The sequence below is a fragment of the Octopus bimaculoides genome, chromosome 5, assembly GCF_046866305.1.
Source record: "Octopus bimaculoides isolate indiv1 chromosome 5, ASM4686630v1, whole genome shotgun sequence".
NCBI lineage: Eukaryota > Metazoa > Mollusca > Cephalopoda > Octopoda > Octopodidae > Octopus > Octopus bimaculoides.
The window spans coordinates 74,746,251-74,764,434 of NC_142932.1; the positions used below are offsets into that span (position 1 = coordinate 74,746,251).

The 18,184-nt window shown below is 35.9% G+C and overlaps 1 protein-coding gene across 6 annotated transcripts in view; it reads right to left on the reverse strand.

The window, feature by feature from the left end:
- Positions 1-18,184, reverse strand: part of LOC106872525 (glucose-6-phosphate exchanger SLC37A2) — a 93,091-nt gene that overhangs the window by 34,075 nt on the left and 40,832 nt on the right. For 4 of the 6 annotated variants that reach the window (XM_014919546.3, XM_014919543.3, XM_052968393.2 and 1 more), the window contains 5 exons: positions 16,353-16,488; positions 13,883-13,959; positions 10,240-10,406; positions 8,825-8,865; positions 2,236-2,274 (listed from right to left, as the gene is read on the reverse strand). In XM_014919546.3, the coding sequence (XP_014775032.3) occupies positions 2,236-2,274; positions 8,825-8,865; positions 10,240-10,406; positions 13,883-13,959; positions 16,353-16,488 (460 nt within the window). The remainder of the gene's footprint in view (positions 1-2,235; positions 2,275-8,824; positions 8,866-10,239; positions 10,407-13,882; positions 13,960-16,352; positions 16,489-18,184) is intronic. The other 2 variants (XM_089352455.1, XM_014919544.3) reach the window with 1 other exon arrangement.

Here is an 18,184-nt window from a genome sequence, read left to right on the forward strand (position 1 = left end):
TGTTACCTCATCACTGTTTGTTAACCAGAACTTGTTTGTTTATGATCCAATAACTCAGTAGCTTGGCAAAAGGGATCCTTGTATTGTTACTGGTGATAAGTGATATACTTGACAGTTGTTTTAAAAAATTACAGTTTGTTTAAAAAAATGATTTACCAAATATTTCAACATTGATAATAAATTCTAACAATGATTCATCATAATCATCATTTTAATGTCCACTTTTCCATGCTTGCATGAAGTGGATGGGATTTGTTGAGGCAGATTTTCTATGGCTGGGTGCCTTCACCTGTTTCTAAGTGAGGTAATATTTCTCAATGACCAGTCATGCTTTCACAGAAGATTGGAAACGAAGGACACTGCTAATATGATTGTGACATCCGCTTACAACTATCATGCAATGTTGAAACATGGAGACAATAAAACACACACACATACACACACATACACACGCATCAAACAAATCCATCAGAATTTTGATCAGCCAGAAGCTTGTCCAAGATGCCACACAATGCGATTGAACTTGAAACCATGTGGTTGGGAAGTGAACTTCTTGCCACACAAGTCAAGCCTATGGTTGCAAATTTGGGGAGGAATTAGACAACTAAATCAATCCCAGTAGTTGACTGGTACTATATTTTATTGACTTATGCCATTGCCATAACAACAATATCAATACAAGTAGCAGTAACAGCATCAACAACAATGTCCAACCACTAGAGCTGTGACTGCAACAACAACCACAGATACACATATACCAACACCAGTAAAAAAAAAAAAAACAGTGGCAACAGACTATAACAATAGGAGCAATAGAATCTTCCAACCCCACAACACAACACCACAAGGTATATCCTTCTCTTCTCCAAATCAGTCAGATATGTTGTACAATGGAGGCAACAAAGAGAAACAATGAAGAATTGTCTTTGGGAAGAAGGAGACAAAAGAAAAAAAAAAAAGAAACAGATCTTCCCCCATAAAAGCTGGGAAATTTGAAGAGATTACCAATACCAACTCCACCAGTACACAAACAACATCAACACTGCAATTAACATAACAAATATGAACTACTCACCTACATTTGAAAACAACTGCAAAGCCAACAAAGAAACATCAATAAACTACACGACCAGAGACACAAATGATAACGAATGACTCATATACATTAACACAAAAACATAACACAAAATGACTACATCACAACCACAAATAAACTCCCAAAACAAAAATTAAAAATACAACACAAGAAACTAAAACTAAATATCTCTACAAAATCAAAGATTTACAAGGATAATAAAAAAAAGGATATTTAAAAATTTATGAGTGTGAACACCCACAACTAACCAAAAAGATAGATTGTCTGTCTTTCTAGATGTTTAAAGTAAATGATACTTCTCACTTAGCTTCTTTTATCCAACATGACCTTATTCAGGAAAGGCAGTGTGAATGTATGTAGCTTGGGGTCAGATTGGAACAAGGTCACCAGACATAGATGTGGTGGCCATAAGCAAAACCGAATCTCTGACACATTAGGCTTGGTGTCCATTTTCAGCAGCAATGAAATGTACATATCTTCGAGTTGGTTGGGTGAAGTTATGGAGCTATTTTCAAAAACTTTGGAACTAGCGACATGGACTAGTTTCCTGGGCTCAGAGAGTAAGTTGGTGGTGCTAGAGAAATTTTCTAGATCCAAAGCTTTTCAAAACAACCCCATAACTTCTCCCAATCAACTTGGAGATATGTACACTTCATAATTGCTGAAAATGGGCACAAAGGCTCATGCATCAGAGATTCTGGTTTTGCTGACAACCACCACATTTATGTCTGGTGATCCTGTTTCATACCTTCCACTAATAGCTATTTATACCCTTATAGAGACAGGGTGGCCAGAATGACAGCCGAGACAAGACGCCTGCCTTAACGATCAGTGTGACCCTGGTTTTGTTGGGTTTCCACAAGTAGCTCTTGGAAGTGTGCTTTGTTTGTTATTTTACTTCTTACACACTACTTTGTTATCTCCCACTACATCATCCTGTACCTTCCTCAGTGTTTTTGTTAGCTCTTAGTGGTTAATAAAGAAATTATTATTAGTAGTAGTAGTGGAGGTAGTAGTAGTAGTAGTAGTGGGATTAGTATTATTATTCATTGTATGTTGTTAGTAAGGTAAAGCACAGTAAATAGGCTCATGCTATACAACATAATGATTTCAGAATAAATAATGGATTATATACATACCTCTGTTTCTGAAGACTGAATATATTTGTTTTTGGATTTCTAAAATAATAACAAGGACAATAATAATAATAATTTCTAATATTTAGATAATGACAATTTCTTTTATGTATGATAATGATTGACAGAGCTAGCCAATATCTACACTGGTTAATATGTCAGTGTTATAAAATTAAAAGTGGTATAAGCATCAACCTGAAGCTGTAAATGAGGAAATAGATGTAACAATTCTTTGGGGCTTTCTTGTACATAGACAGAATCATCAAAGCTAATAAACCAGATATTGTTGTAAAAGACAAAATAATAAAGTCTATTTATTTATTAACATGAGTAAACCTTTTGATCATAATATTGCAGCAAAGATTTTGATAAGCTCAGAAATTGAAAACATTTGGCATCTCAAAGCAGTTACAACACTCGTGATTGTGGGAGAACTAGGAATTATCAAAAAAGGAATGAAAAGTTATTCAAGAATGATCCTTAGAAAAAGTGCAAAAGACTCGTTTAACTGGTATGTCACACGTATTGAAAAGAACATTGTTGCTGTGAGAATGATAACTTTCCATGTAAATCATTTTTATTCTTGCATAACTTTTCCTTTATCTAAGGTGTCAGGAAGACAGTAAGAAATGAAAACAAAATTGAAGGAAGAAGAAAATGATGATGATAATAATGATAATAATAATAATAATAATAATTTCAAATTTTGGCACAAAGCCAGCAAATTTGGGGAAAGGGTAAGTTGATTGCACTTACCCCAGTACTCAACTGGTACTTATTTTATCAACCCCAAAAGGATAAAAGGCAAAGTCAACCATGGCAGAATTTGAACTCATGACATGAAAATGTATGAAATGACATTAAGCATTTTGCCTGGCATACTAATGATTCTGCCAGCTTCCCGCCTTAATAATAATAACTATAATAATTTAGAATCTATTTTCCATGCTGGCATGGGTTGGACAGTTTGACAGGATCTGGTGAGCTACAGGGCTGCATCAAACTCCTATGTCAGCTTTGGCTGGATGTCCTTCCTAATGCCAAATAATAATAATATTTTATTACTAATTCCAACTGGCAGTACCCTTGGAAATTCCACACTTATTTTGAAAACTGTAAGATGGTTGGAAGTTTATAGAGAATCATGAAATATATAATTCAGTTTGAAATTGTATTTTGTTCAGATGGTACAAAAGTCCATATAGGTAGCATTGAATGTGCAGTCTTAGGAAATAACATTACTGAAAGCTGTAGTCCTAGATATACACTTGTGACCTTTTCTACCTTGAGAGCTGTTATACAATCTTAACTATGGAATGGAATCTACATATAATATTGTTCTGCCTCTGTATGACTATAATGGTAAAGCGTCCTACAGGCAACAATCATAACAGGTAGTCACAAAGGAGAAAATATCTTTATTCCAAAATTTCCTCTCATACCTACAGATGTTCCATTTGAAGTTAAGAAACTTCAGTTTCCAGTCAAACTAAGTTTTAGTATTTCAATGAACAAATCTCAGGGTCAATCCCATAAGATAGTTGGACTTGATCTCTCTACTACATTCAAGTTCCATGGCCAACTCTATGCTGTCTGCTTGTGAGTTGGAAGCAGCAACAATTTATTCGTCTTGACACCAACAAAAAAATTACACAATGAATATTGTTTACCCTGAGCTGTTTCAACATCGACAGATTTCCAGTTTGAAATTCTATTATCATTACAATTTGGATATTTTTAAATAAAATATAGATATTTTGAAATAATTATGAGAATATATCTTTATAAGTATTGTTTACTAATCTGAATAAGAACAGCAGTAACCTGGGCAATGCCAGGGCAGTCTGCTTGTGTATATATATATATATATATATATATATATATATATATATATACACACACACACACACACACACACATATATACAAACGCATACACAAATATATGAATAAATAAAGTAGGGTATCAGAATACCACTTACTAGAAAGAGGAGCCAACACTCCAAAACCACAAATTTCTCACTATTAATAAATACGCACAGTGAATGCAATATATTAGGCTTACTGTGTATAAATTACAAAAGCAAGAAACAGATATCGTGGTACCAACTGATTTCACCTTTTGTAACTTTGTACTCAAGGATTGTCAGCTAGGTTCACATCTATGAGAAATTTGTGGTTTTGGAGTGTTAGCTCTTGTTTCTAGCAAGTGGTATTCTGAGACTCTACTTTATTTATTTGTATATTTTACCTATGTAGGTTAAACTTGCTGGCCACTTCATTATTATTATTATTATTATTATTATTATTATTATTATTATTATTATTATTATTTTTAATGGTAATAATACTTTATCTAATTTTGTATTGCACTGACTCAGGGGCATTCAGTTGAACAAACGCGCATGATGTAATGTGATGAATATTTTCAAAAATAGATGAATACAGTGAGCCTGGATGACGATCCTTGAGTATAAAGGTACAAAAGGTGAAATCAGTTGATACCAGGATATCTGTTTCTTGCTTTCGTAGTTTATACAAGGTAAGCCTGTTTTATCATATTTGTTGCATTCCCCATGTGTATTTATTGATAGTGAAAAGCTTGCGGTTTTGGAGTATTAGTTCCTCTTTCTAGCAAATGGCATTCTGATACCCTACTTCATTTATTTGTATATTTGACTTACATAGGTTAAACTTGCTTGCCAATTTATTATCACTATAAGTAGTAGTAACAGTAATACTTTATTTAATTAGTTAAATAAATAACTAATATATATATATATATATATATATATATATATATGTATATATATATAAACAATATATAAGTATATGCATATATATGTACATGTATGTACATACCTTCATCTACATGTACATATAGATACATAACTGGGTACATGACGTGGCAAAAGAACATGGACAAAATGATAAACAAGGTACAACAATATATATATATATATATATATATATATATATATATATATATATATATATATATATATATATATACATGTATATATATACATGTATATATATATATGTATATATATATATATATATATATATATATATATATATATATACATACATGTATATATACATGTATATATGTACATATATATATATATATATATATATATATATATATATATATATATACATGTATATATATATACATGTATACATGTATATATATTCAACTTTAGGATGAAAGTAAACAGACAAAGTTTGTTCTTTTTTTAGAAGCATTGAGATGTATTGTAAGAACAGAAATAAATTTATGGCTGGCCGGCAAATTATTTTTCTGCATTATATGGATAATTTATCCTGATCACGCTATTTATAGTGTTTAGAAATTAAATTTATTTCTGTTCTTATGTATGTGTATATGTATATATATATATATATATATATATATATATATATTTTAACATAGGGTAAAAATCATATATTAATTAATATCGATTAATTACCAGGAAGCTAGCACATTTAAAGAATCAAAGAGATTCAGAAACAATATCTGCAATCTCAGGGGATTAAAGTATATTTTTATATATAACGTTGACCACTAACATGGACATTCAATGTGCTAGAAATAGATCACATAGGTGCAGGATTGGCTGTGTGGTAAGAAGCTTGCTCACCAACCACATGGTTCCGGTTCAGTCCCACTGCATGGTACCTTGGGCAAGTGCCTTCTGCTATAGTCTCAGGCTGGCCAAAACCTTGAGTGGATTTGGTAGGCAGAAACTGAAAGAAGCCCATCGTGTGTGTGTGTGTATATATATATATATATGCATATATGTTTGTTTGTTGCTCCAACATCGCTTGACAACCGATGCTGGTGTTTACATCCCCATAACTTAGTCGTTTGGCAAAAGAGACTGATAGTATAAGTACTAAGCTTTGCTTGACTAAAGGCGATGCTCCAGCATGGTTGCAGTCAAATGACTTAAATAAAAGAATATATATATATATATATATATATATACACAGAGATGCTGTTAGCAAGGTTAGGGTTGGCAATGAGTATAGTGAAGAATTCCGGGTAGAAGTAGGGGTCAACCAAGGATCAGCCCTCTGCCCCCTCTTATTCATCATACTCCTCCAGGCAATAACGGAGCAAGACAGGTTGCCCCTGGGAGCTTCTCTATGCTGATGACCTGGCCCTCAAAGCAGAATCACTACCATTACTAGAAGAAATTTCAGGTGTGGAAGCAAGGTTTAAAATTGAAGGACCTTAGAGTCAATGTCGCAAAAACCAAAGTCCTAGTAAGTAGGAAGGCAAACACATCACACACCCCTTCAGGTAGATGGCCCTGCTCGATCTGTAGAAAAGGTGTAGGTAGAAACTCCATAAGTTGTAGCCAGTATAAGCTATGGACGCATAAGAGGTGCAGCAACCAACATCAAAGGAAGATTAACAGGGAAGGTAGCTTTCATGTGTAGCAGATGCACAGGGGCAATAAACACCACTTATGCTCAGAAAACAGATTCCATCACATGCCAGGGGATGAAACTAGAAGTAGTTGATAGCTTCCGCTACCAAGGCGACCAAATCTGCAGTGGGGGTGGATGCTCAGAGAGCGTTACCACTAGAATAAGAATAGCCTGAGCAAAGTTCAGAAAGCTTTTACCCCTACTGGTGACAAAGGGCCTCTCACTCAGAGTGAAAGGTAGATTGTACAATGCATGTGTGCAAACTGCTATGCTTCACGGCAGTGAAACATGGGCCATAACTGCTGAAGACATGCATAGGCTCGAAAGAAATGAAGCTAGCATGATCCACTGGATGTGTAATGTCAGTGTGCACACACGACAGAGTGTAAGTACCCTGAGAGAAATGCTGGACATAAGAAGCATTGAATGTAGTGTGCAAGAGAGACGTCTGCACTGGTATGGTCATGTACTACAGATAGATGAGAAGAGCTGTGTGAAGAAGTGCCACTCCCAAACAGTGGAAGGAATCCATGGAAGGGGGAGACACAGGAAAACATGGGATGAGGTGGTGAAGCATGACCTTCAAATGTTGGGCCTCACAGAGGCAATGACGAAAGACCGAGACCTCTGGAGATATACTGTGACTGAGAAGACCCAACAAATAAGTGAGATCACAGCTGTAGCCAATGCCAGTGTCGCATAACCACCCCACCGCACTCAAAAAGTACCTTTGGATCGTAGAGCAACATGCCATGCTTGAGGGGACCTATTGAGTCAAGTACATCAACATCAAAATCAAATCCAACCACAATCAAATGGAAATTGTAGTTGTGGCTGATGCCAGCACCGCTTGTCTGGCTTCCCGTGCCAGTGACACGTAAAAAGCACCATCTGAATATGGTCGATGCCAACCCCCTCACCCCGACTGGCTCATGTGCTGGTGGCACATAAAAGGCACCATCTGACACACAACGCTTGCAAAGACCTGTTGAGGCAAGTGAAATCGAAATCGAACTAAATTCGATGACTGACATACATGGACACTAAACTCGGCTTGTGAAGACCTGTTGGGGCAAGTGAAAGCGAAATCCTGCTAAGAGCACCGTCCGAGCGTGATTGTTGCCAGAGCAACTGTCTGGCTTCCGTGCCAGTGGCATGTAAATAGCACCATTTGAGCGTAATCGTTACCAGCGTTGCTTTCCTGGCACTTGTGCCGGTGGCACGTGAAAAGACATTTGAGCTAAGTCTTTGCCAGTGTCGCCGGACTGGCTCCTGTGCAGGTGGCACATAAAATACACCATTTTGAGCGTGGCTGTTGCCAGTACTGCCTGACTGGCCTTCGTGCTGGTGGCATGTAAAAGCACCTGCTACACTCTCGGAGTGGTTGGCATTAGGAAGGGCATCCAGCTGTAGAAACTCCGCCAAATCAGATTGGAGCCTGGTGTAGCCATCTGATTTGCCAGTCCTCAGTCAAATCGTCCAACCCATGCTAGCATGGAAAGCGGACGTCAAACAATGATGATATATATATATATATCGCCAAGTACATAGCTAACAAGAATGACTGTAGTCAAGGTTAGGGTAAATCCCCATGTTGTTCTGAAAATCCAAGATGCACAACAATGTTTGTGTGTATGTGTTTACATTTGCACTCATTTATACTAGAGTCATGATATTCATGAGTTGCACTTGTTGGCATTTCTCCTGCCAATAAATTGCCTGCTCACTTTGTACCTTTATAGCTGTGTAGACTAAGAGATCCCCTGCAAAACAGGTAAGGGTTAGCATCAGGAGGGGTATCTTGCTGTAACATATTTGTCTAAACTATGCTAGCATGAAAAAAAAAAAATTGTAAAAACGAATGAACTGTCCTCAGCATATTGTGTATAAGCACCCTTACTACTGTATTGTGTATGACATCATCTTTTCCAGACATAGTATACTTAGGAGTACATTACTGAATGTGCCCTTTCTTTTTTAACACAGTAATGTGATTTGAGTAACCACATACATGCTTCCCTGTTGACTGTAAATTGTACACACACACACACACACACAGATGCTAAGTAGAGAATGAAGGGAATGTAAAAAATCAATGAAAATAACATTAAGATAATTAAAATGGAAAATTAGTAAAGAAATTGAGTTACCTCTGCATGTTCTGGAGGAGTACACTGAACATATTCAGGTTCTAAAATGATATTTCACAATTAGAAAATATTATCAAATTTCACAAAATGGTAATTGTCTGAAAATAAACTGCATTTTTAAACTCACAAAACAAGGATACTGATTTCAAAGTTCTTACTCCCTAATAACTTGATATTCCTCATCATTTAATGTACATTCTCCATGCTGTCATGCCAGCACCATTTGTCTGTTTTGGCATGGTTTTTACAGCTGGATGTCTTTTGTAACACCAACCACTTTACAGCAGGTACTAGGTGCATTAAATGTGGCACTGGCATGAGTGCATTTACAGATTACGCCCTAACTCAGCAAGTAAAAACTCAACCAGTAACATTTCAGCAAGTGCTGCAAGTACTAACATAACAAGTACGAACTAAGTGAGTGTGTATGTGTATACAGGGTGGCCCAAAGTAGGTTTACAGTTATTCAACTATCTCTTTCGCATTCATATATTAGCAGTTTAGATCTTAATTATAAAAAAATTTGAAACTATTATTCTATGCTAATTTAGTTAACTGCAAGATAGAAATTTAAATGCAATGAAATGTTTTAAAAGAAATTTAAAGTGCCTATGTGATAACTGTAAACCTACTTTTGGGCCACCCAGTATATATATGTGTGTGTGTGTCTGCATATATATATATATATATGTGTGTGTGTGTGTATATGTATATATGTGTGTGTATATGTGTGTGTGTGTATGCGTGCACGTGTGTGTATATATAGATGTATGTATGTGTGAATGTTAGTGCTTGCTAAGTTGAGGCACTTGTTGAAATGTTACTTACTGAGTTTTTACTTGCTGAGTCGTAGTGCTCCTGCATTTACACGGCACTGATATGGGTGCTTTTTACATGGCATCAGCATTGGTGCTTTTTTTATATGGCACAGGCATGGGTGCTTTTACATGGCACTGTCATGGGTGCTTTTACATGACACCAAGACCCACAAGCCCACAAGGCAAGGGTCTCTTGGCTGAGAGAGGGATGGAGAGCATATGTCTGTATGCATGGACAGCCATGATTTTACTTAGCTTGATATGTCTTCTCAAGTCTACCCTTCCCACATGCTCACTCCATAATTAGAGATCAGCGCTTCTTGACTCTGCCATGATTGCAGGAGTCAGATGAATTCCCTGAGGTTGATTTTCTATGACTGGATCCTCTTCCTGTCACTTGTTACCATGTAAGATAATATAAGGTGCCAAGCAGTGGAACTGAACCTGAAATCACATGGTTGCAAAGTGAACTTCTTAATCACACTGCTCATGCTGGCACTCTAAAATTTGAAAACATAATTGATTTAATTATGTGTACCTGTCAAACATATATGATTGACAAAGTTAATTAAGAATGTTTTATCAAACTTTACTTACTGTGAATCATAAATAGAAAGGCAAAAATACCCATGGCTCCAATAATTATTCCAGGAGCAACGAAAGACCATCCCCAATTTGTTTCAACAAATTCTCCAGCTATAACAGAACCAAGAATGTTTCCTACTGATGTATGAGAATTCCATATTCCCATTATCAATCCACGGCTGAAATTAAAAAACAAAAAACAGAAATTACACATTTGATAATAAATTAGTTATGATCTTTATTGAATCTCCATTAAAGAAGTACAGTAGTTCTCAACCTTCTGTAGCACAGTAGTTTTTTTTACAATCATAATGTGAAATGGCAGCAACATATGACAAATGAATGCCTTTACAGACACCAGCCAAAAGTTAGTGAGACAAAAAAAGCAAAGAGGGCTGCAACTATCTGGTGACTGCATGCACCACTCTAAACTGGAAGTATCTAAATTAGTCTTCTGGAACCCACTTCTCGTTGATGTAAGAAAAGGAAAACATCATTACACCTACATTGACAACCTTGACCATAGACACTGGCTTGGAATGTATCCAGGAACTTGAGGCAGTGATGTTGGACCAAGAGGTGTGGCGGGGGAACTTTGTTGCTGTGGCCCAACGTGGAACCCAGCCATAAAAAAAGGAAAAAATGTACATAGTGTCATTGAGCAAGGCTCTTCATTTCACACTGCTCCAGTCTATTTAGTTAAGAATTAGTACCAGGCTAATGCTGATGTCAAATGTAAGTAAAGCCCTGGTAGGATGATATCTAGCAGGAGATGGACAGCTATAAGGTAGGAGGCTGTGGTCTGATGTGTGCACACACACAGTTGTTTGTTGGAAATGAGATGGTACCAACTAATGTCCTTGATAGTTCTCAGGGCTCAGCTATTGAAGTTGGCAATCCTTTTGCCAAGGTCTTCGAGAGGGGCCACATTTCTGCTCCATAGAGGAGAATGGAGAGTGTCAATCCATTGTAGATGCAGCTGAACATGACTGGGGAAGATCTCCGAAGGCTTGATGTCATCTTGGAGGATGCAGAGGGTCTAGCACTGGACCACCAGCAATGGAAAGCACTGGTAGACCTGGTCAGCTCTACACATGATGATGTCTCTGGGATCACCTCAGCTCCATCAAGCAAGAGCATGAAGCAAACAGAAGCAAAGTAATATTGATGTACTCCTCTTTCTCCCCTCCCTCCACCCTGACTGTCATGTCCTAGATGTGCCTGTGAATCAAAGGGTGGGAGAATGAGAAGGTGCCTATGACAGCTTGTGATTACATATGCACCTAAAACAAAAGCATGGTATATTTTGTCAAGCCTCATCATTCATTGATGATGGTTGGCTCTTTTACTTGAGGTGAAAAGATGGGCTGGAAATGAGTTGTAAAGTGTCACAGTTCTGGGTGAGAGGAATTGGGTGAATGGTTTAGTACAAGATCTAAAGTATGTGAAGAAAGTGGAAAGATTACCCAAATTTTCTACTATTGTTTTTTTTCTTCTTTTTTTTTAACTTTTTTTGCTTTAACTTAGGTCTGGGGGAAGAAACTGCTCATGAGTTTTTTCAGGCCCTCCTAGATTGATGCTATTAATGTTTAAAGTGTTCTCTGAAAGAGAAAGTAAAAGTCAACCAATTGCTCCCAACATCAATGCAAACACTTGAATCATCATCATTTTCATTTTATGCAAGTCTTTTGTGCTGTCATAGGTTGGACAGTTTAACAAGGACTGATGAGTTGGGTGACAGCATTATGCCATTCCTGTTACCAACCACTTTGCAGAGTGTAATGGGTATTTTTTTTTATTGTGGCACCAGCACCAGTGATGACTGCCTAGTAATATGTAAGGTTAAGGGCCTAAAGTGGTCCCAAAGCTGAGAGGGAGAATAGAAGAGGGAATGTGCAATGATTCTAGGCAGAGGAATGAACAGGAGAGGATGAGGAAAACAGGGGAGAGGGAATAAATTAGCAAGTGGGTTGAGAAAAAGGGAGGGATAGACTTGAATGTCAATAACTATTTAAACCATGACAAATAGATACTGATCCAAACATTTGCCAACATCTAGATTGCCAGTGATTAACTCCAGAGTATCAAAAATAGGGAAATTGTCTATTGAATGATGAGAACACTGCACCAAGTGCATCACCTTAGATATGCAGATATGAGACATCAATTTGGACTGTCTTTATTATTTAATCAGTGTTCTAGCAGTAATCATCATGTCTTTAAGTCAGACATATTCAAATTATATCATGCAATCTTCATGCTGAAGATGATAGGGTGTTTTTGAAGATTTGGCTGTTACTCTGAGTAAGCTTAGCAATTATGTAAAAACTCAAACTCATGGTGAATATCTCATGGTGCCAAAAGCTAATATGAGAGTTTCTCTCATGGTAACTACTGCAGTATATTTTGTTCTAACAGAACATCCACGTTTACGTGGGGATAAATATTACCTCAAACTGAGGGAGTTTCACTCATTTTACATTCATTATTCCATGCTAGCATGGGTTAGACAAATATATAAATAGGCAAAGTTTTATAGCTGGATGCCCTTCCTGTTGCTAACCTGATTTGTTTTCCAAGTAAGGGATCTTTTATTTTGCACATCTTTGAAGTGTGTATGATGTTTTTTTGACAGCTGAAATGACAACAGTGTCACTGCTTGTAGCTTGTGCATTCAAAGAATATGTAAACACTTCTCTCTCTCTCTCTTTTACACACACATGTATACATATGAAGACAAGCTTCTTTCAGTTACTCTCTATCAAATCCACTCCCAAAGTTTTGGGAAGCACAGGGCTATGGCAGAAGATTCTTACCTAAAGTGCAGTGCAGTGGGAAGTGAATTTCTTACTTGCATAAGGATGCAGTCATGTTTGCTTGACTTACTAGACATAACAGCCAAATCTACTTGAAATTTACACCTTACCGTGTTAAATAAGAGTGTATGTTAGACAATGTAGTCTTAGACAAAAAGACAGCTGGCCAGATAATAGGTCAACTGGATCAGGGCTGATGTGGGGCTAATCAACAACTTTTTATAATTCTGTTGGCTTCATTTAAGCATATAAAATACAGGTTTACAAAACAGGATAAATGTTCACATTTTATACTCAAATGAAGTTACTGGTTATAATGAAATCAATAAAATAATGATTGGGATGCTAAGTATTGATATTATTGATATTAGTGAAGAAGGTCATATGATAATCAAAGCAAAAACAAGTCTTTGTCGGACACTTCTCGTTCAGCAACATTTACATAATAAAATATTGATATTAATGCATCAATACTTTATTAATGTTAATAATACCAAATCAGTATTGATATTAATGACGAAGTTAGGATGGCGAGCTGGTAGAATTGTTAGCACACCAGGCAAAATGCTTTCAGCATTTCATCTGTCTTTAACATTCTGAGTTCAAATTCTGCTGAGGTTGATTTTGCCATTCATCCTTTTGGGGGTTGATAAAATAAGTACCAGTTGAACACTGAGGTTAGTGTAATTGACTATCCCCGACCCCTGAAATTGCTGGCGTTTTGTCAAAATCTGAAACTGAGATGTTAGTGATGAAAGTCTTATGATAGTCAAAGTAGAAACAAGTTGCTGTTGGTCTCTTATTAACATGATTTATGAACGATTTTTGATTCTACTTACTTCCCTTTACCAAACCAATTCCCCATGTAAGTCACAACACTGGGCCATCCTGTTGCTTGAAATAAACCACAGAATATCTGAAAAGTGAGAGAAAAGTTATTAGTAAGAAATTATAATTTTATCATATGAAATGGGACTTAAGTTTTTTAAATTATTTTGCTACCTATCTTCTAAAACTATATACAGTGTTTGTCGAAATCCATAGATATATACTAAGTACACACACATACACACAGAATGAGCCAAATGTCATGCACCAAATAAGTTTAATATGCTCTGTAATTGTCAAAGACATGCTTCAATTTTTCTAAAATTGAAGAAAATAAATAAATAAAATAATGGTGAATACACATGTACTAGCACATAATGAACAAAATGAATAATAATAATCAACATAATATAAATAAAATGCCATATGTATTGGTGTGTGATTTTTGGCTCACCCTGTATGCATGTATGTATGTGTGTGTGTGTGTGTGTGTGTGTGTGTGTATATATAATTCCGTTTTTCTTTTTTTTTAATTTGTTTCAGTCATTAGACTGCTGCCATGCTGGGGGACTGCCATGAAAAATTCTTAGTTGAATGAATTGACCCCAGTCTTGATTTATTTTTTTAAAGCCTGGCACTTATTCTATTGGTCTCTTTTGATGAACTGCTAAGTTATGGGAATGTAAACACATCAACACTGGTTGTCAAGCGGTGGTGAGGGACAACACAGACACAAAGACACACACACACATATACAATGGGTTTCTTTCAGTTTCCATCTACTGAATCCACCTACAAGTATTGATTGGTTCAAGACTATAGTAGAAGACACCTGCCCAAGGTTCCATGCAGTGGGTCTGAACCTGGAACCATGTGGTTAGGAAGCAAGCTTCTTACTAGACAGCCATGCCTGCGAATATATATATACACACACAAACACATACATATATCAAGAGAGAGGAAGAGATGGGATGAGATAGATGTGTGTGTATATCATCATCATCATCGTTTAACGTCTGCTTTCCATGCTAGCATGAGTTGGACGATTTGATTGAGGACTGGTGGACCAGGTAGCTACACCAGGCTCCAATCTAATTTGGCAAAGTTTCTACAGCTGGATGCCCTTCCTAACACCATCATCATCATTTAATATCCATGTGACATGCTGGTGTGGGTTGAACAATTTGATAGGATCTAATGTATTGTACTCCAGTGACTGCTTAGGCATGGTTTCTGTGGCTGGATGCCCTTCCTAATACCAACCACTTTACAACATGGGTTGGGTGCTTTTTTCATGACACCATCACTAGTGAGGCAATCATGCAGTTTGCAAGACTATGAACCCCAAGTGGATACCTTTATGCTAGGAGATGAGGAATGAAAGATGGGTAGATGGGAAAGATGAAAGTTTGCTTCACAAGAATATGGTTTCAATATCTATCACACTGTGACAATGTCTTGTGTAAATGTCTTCTACCACAGCTTTGGACTGATCAATATAGATATTGTGGAATGCCACTGGAAGGACTGTTCTTGTTCCTGGGTGGCACCAATAGTCCATCCTCTTAATGTTACCATTTGGCCCTTGGATACCTTAAGAAGAATTCATTCTGTTGCAAGCATTCAAGCCAGGTGTCTGATATGAAGTCCTAACAGTATCAGAAGTCCAGGAAAGTCTTTCTTCCTCTGGCAAAACCAGAAAAAAAAAAAAAGAAAATAATCTGTGATAATAGGTATAGGCATGGCTGTATGATTAAGAAGCTTGCTTCCCAGTCATGTGGTTTGGGGTTCAGTCCCACTGTGTAACACATTGGGCAAGTGTCTTCTATTATAGCCCTGAACTAACCAAAGCCTTGTGAGTGGATTTGGTTGACAGAAACTGAAAGAAGCTCATTGTGTACACATGTACGTATATGTGTGATGTGTGTGAACGTCCAGATGCTTTGTCTTGACACTGCATGATGGCTTACATTACATTTATAATTTTTCATGAGAAACATGTCAGGCTATTGGGAAGTGTTAACTAGTTTGGAAACAGGTGAAGTTGGTGAAAGGAAGAGCATCTGGTTGAATTCTTTCTGACTCATGCAAGCATGAAAAAGTGAATGTTAAAACAATGATGATGATGAGCAGGAGGAAAATTATATAAGAATGTCTCTTCTAATATTAACTACCCAAAGTGCATCTAGTTTAAGAGTACAATGGCAAAGTCACTAATGAAAATGAAAACCTTTCAGGTTTTAGTTAATAATAGCTTATCCATAAAGCTTTAATGTTAACTGTAGAAGAATGAAAAGTAAATTTCACTCAAGCAAGAGTTAAATAGAGATCTGTAACAAACTACTAGAATAGTTTTATCCATCCACCATCTTACCTATTTCCTGTGCCTTTAATCTTGTGTAATGTTAACTATATTCCTGAGATATTTACCATGAACTTGGCTCATGCTCAAAGAAAGAGGAAACATAACTGAAGACCTACCTGAACAAAAATATAGTAAGTTAAAGAATGGATGTTGAAGAAATAACCAAATCCAAAGGCAGCTGTTAAAATACCACTGAGTAACATACCACAGGATAGAAAGTACCGAAGATTGACACGTTCCGCTATATGACCACTGGAAAGAAAGAGAGAGAGAGATAAAACAAGATAGAGATAGAGACAAAGAGAGATCAACAAAGGTTAAATGATTATATCAAAAGTAAGAGACTAATAAAAGACTCTCTCAGAGTATTATGTATTACAAACAAAATATACACTCTAACTATATCTTGATTCATCACGTCTCAAAGTGGCTGATACTCTTGTCAGCAATATTAGTTTTTTTTTCATTATACATCAAGCTAAATTATTTTTGTGGAGAGTAATTAATCAACTCATAGACTAAATAGTAAAGTTGATTCCACTCAACTGCACAACCTCCATGATTGAAATTCTCATGCAATTAACTGAATTTACATTCTAAGTAGAAATGAAGTACAAAATTTTATGGTTTTGTTACACATGTATGGGTTCTATAATAAAGCACCAAATGTATCTCTTTTTTACTTCCATTATGTTTTACATCTTAATGGTTTAACCCTTTAACATTCAAATTATTGTCAAATGTAATGCTTATTTATTTACATTGTTTTGAATTAATCATGCATTACCTTGTAGCTTTGAGATTACGATGATGTGATTGTATATTTTTAGAATAATATTCTAGGGCGGCACGAGAGGCTGGATCTGGACAGTTTGAACATAAAACTGGTGGAATATTTGGGCCAGATATGGACGGATTAAACACTAAAGGATTAAACATAATTTACTCATGTTCTTTGATATTCTTCAATTACCAATTCTAGTCAAATTTATACTAGCCAACAATAATGATTCCATCTTTTTTATCACTTCAGTTCAAGCCAGATTAGATGACAATATTGATTACATACTTTTTACATCTTCCACAATGTTAATTGATATTCTTCTTCAATTATCAATTCTTGCCAGATTTACACTATGACAATAATGAGATTACATAGTTTTTATTATTCCATGTCAACAATTAAGGTGATAAAAATTTGAAAAAAAATTATTGATTAGGTTTAATCACAAGTTAATATGGTCAGTAGTGTAAACAACAAAACCGTATCCATTCACTGCTTCATTCTAAATTATCTTTCTGTAAAGCTTATCTAGAAACGATTTATTTAGTCAAGGATTTTATTATACATAACACCCTCTATCTGCAATCACAGAGATAAAAATTACACTGGAATCTGAAGTTTGATAGTCTATATTTCATTAAAATGATAAGAATATTTTGAATATTTGTAACTCCTTTAACACTGGTTGTTTGTAAACACGAAGTACTGACTGACTTTTATATTAGCTAATTGTGAAAATAGAAGCTTCCAGAATCATTTTATTCATATCAAATCAATGTTTAATTTTATGCTATATTTAACCAACATTCAATTCATAATCACAAATAGAATCGTATGCAATTAACACAAACTAATGTAATTTTTTTAATGCAATTAACTGATAAATTCCACATAGATTTGATGGTAAATGGTTCAGTGGTTTGGAAAGTTATGCAATTAACAGGAGCTGGATTATGCAATTAAGACAAGTCATCTGTAGTTTTCTGGTATGTGTTTTATTGACTCATGTTGTCTCTTAGATGTATTGGCATTGTCTTTCCTTTGACCCAGGAGACCTAATAAGTGAAGCTCTTTAGTAACTGCAAAGCCCACTCAATGAAGCTTATTCTGGCTAAGGCCATCAGCATCAGCTTAACTAACAATGAATTCCTCTGTAGAAGTAAA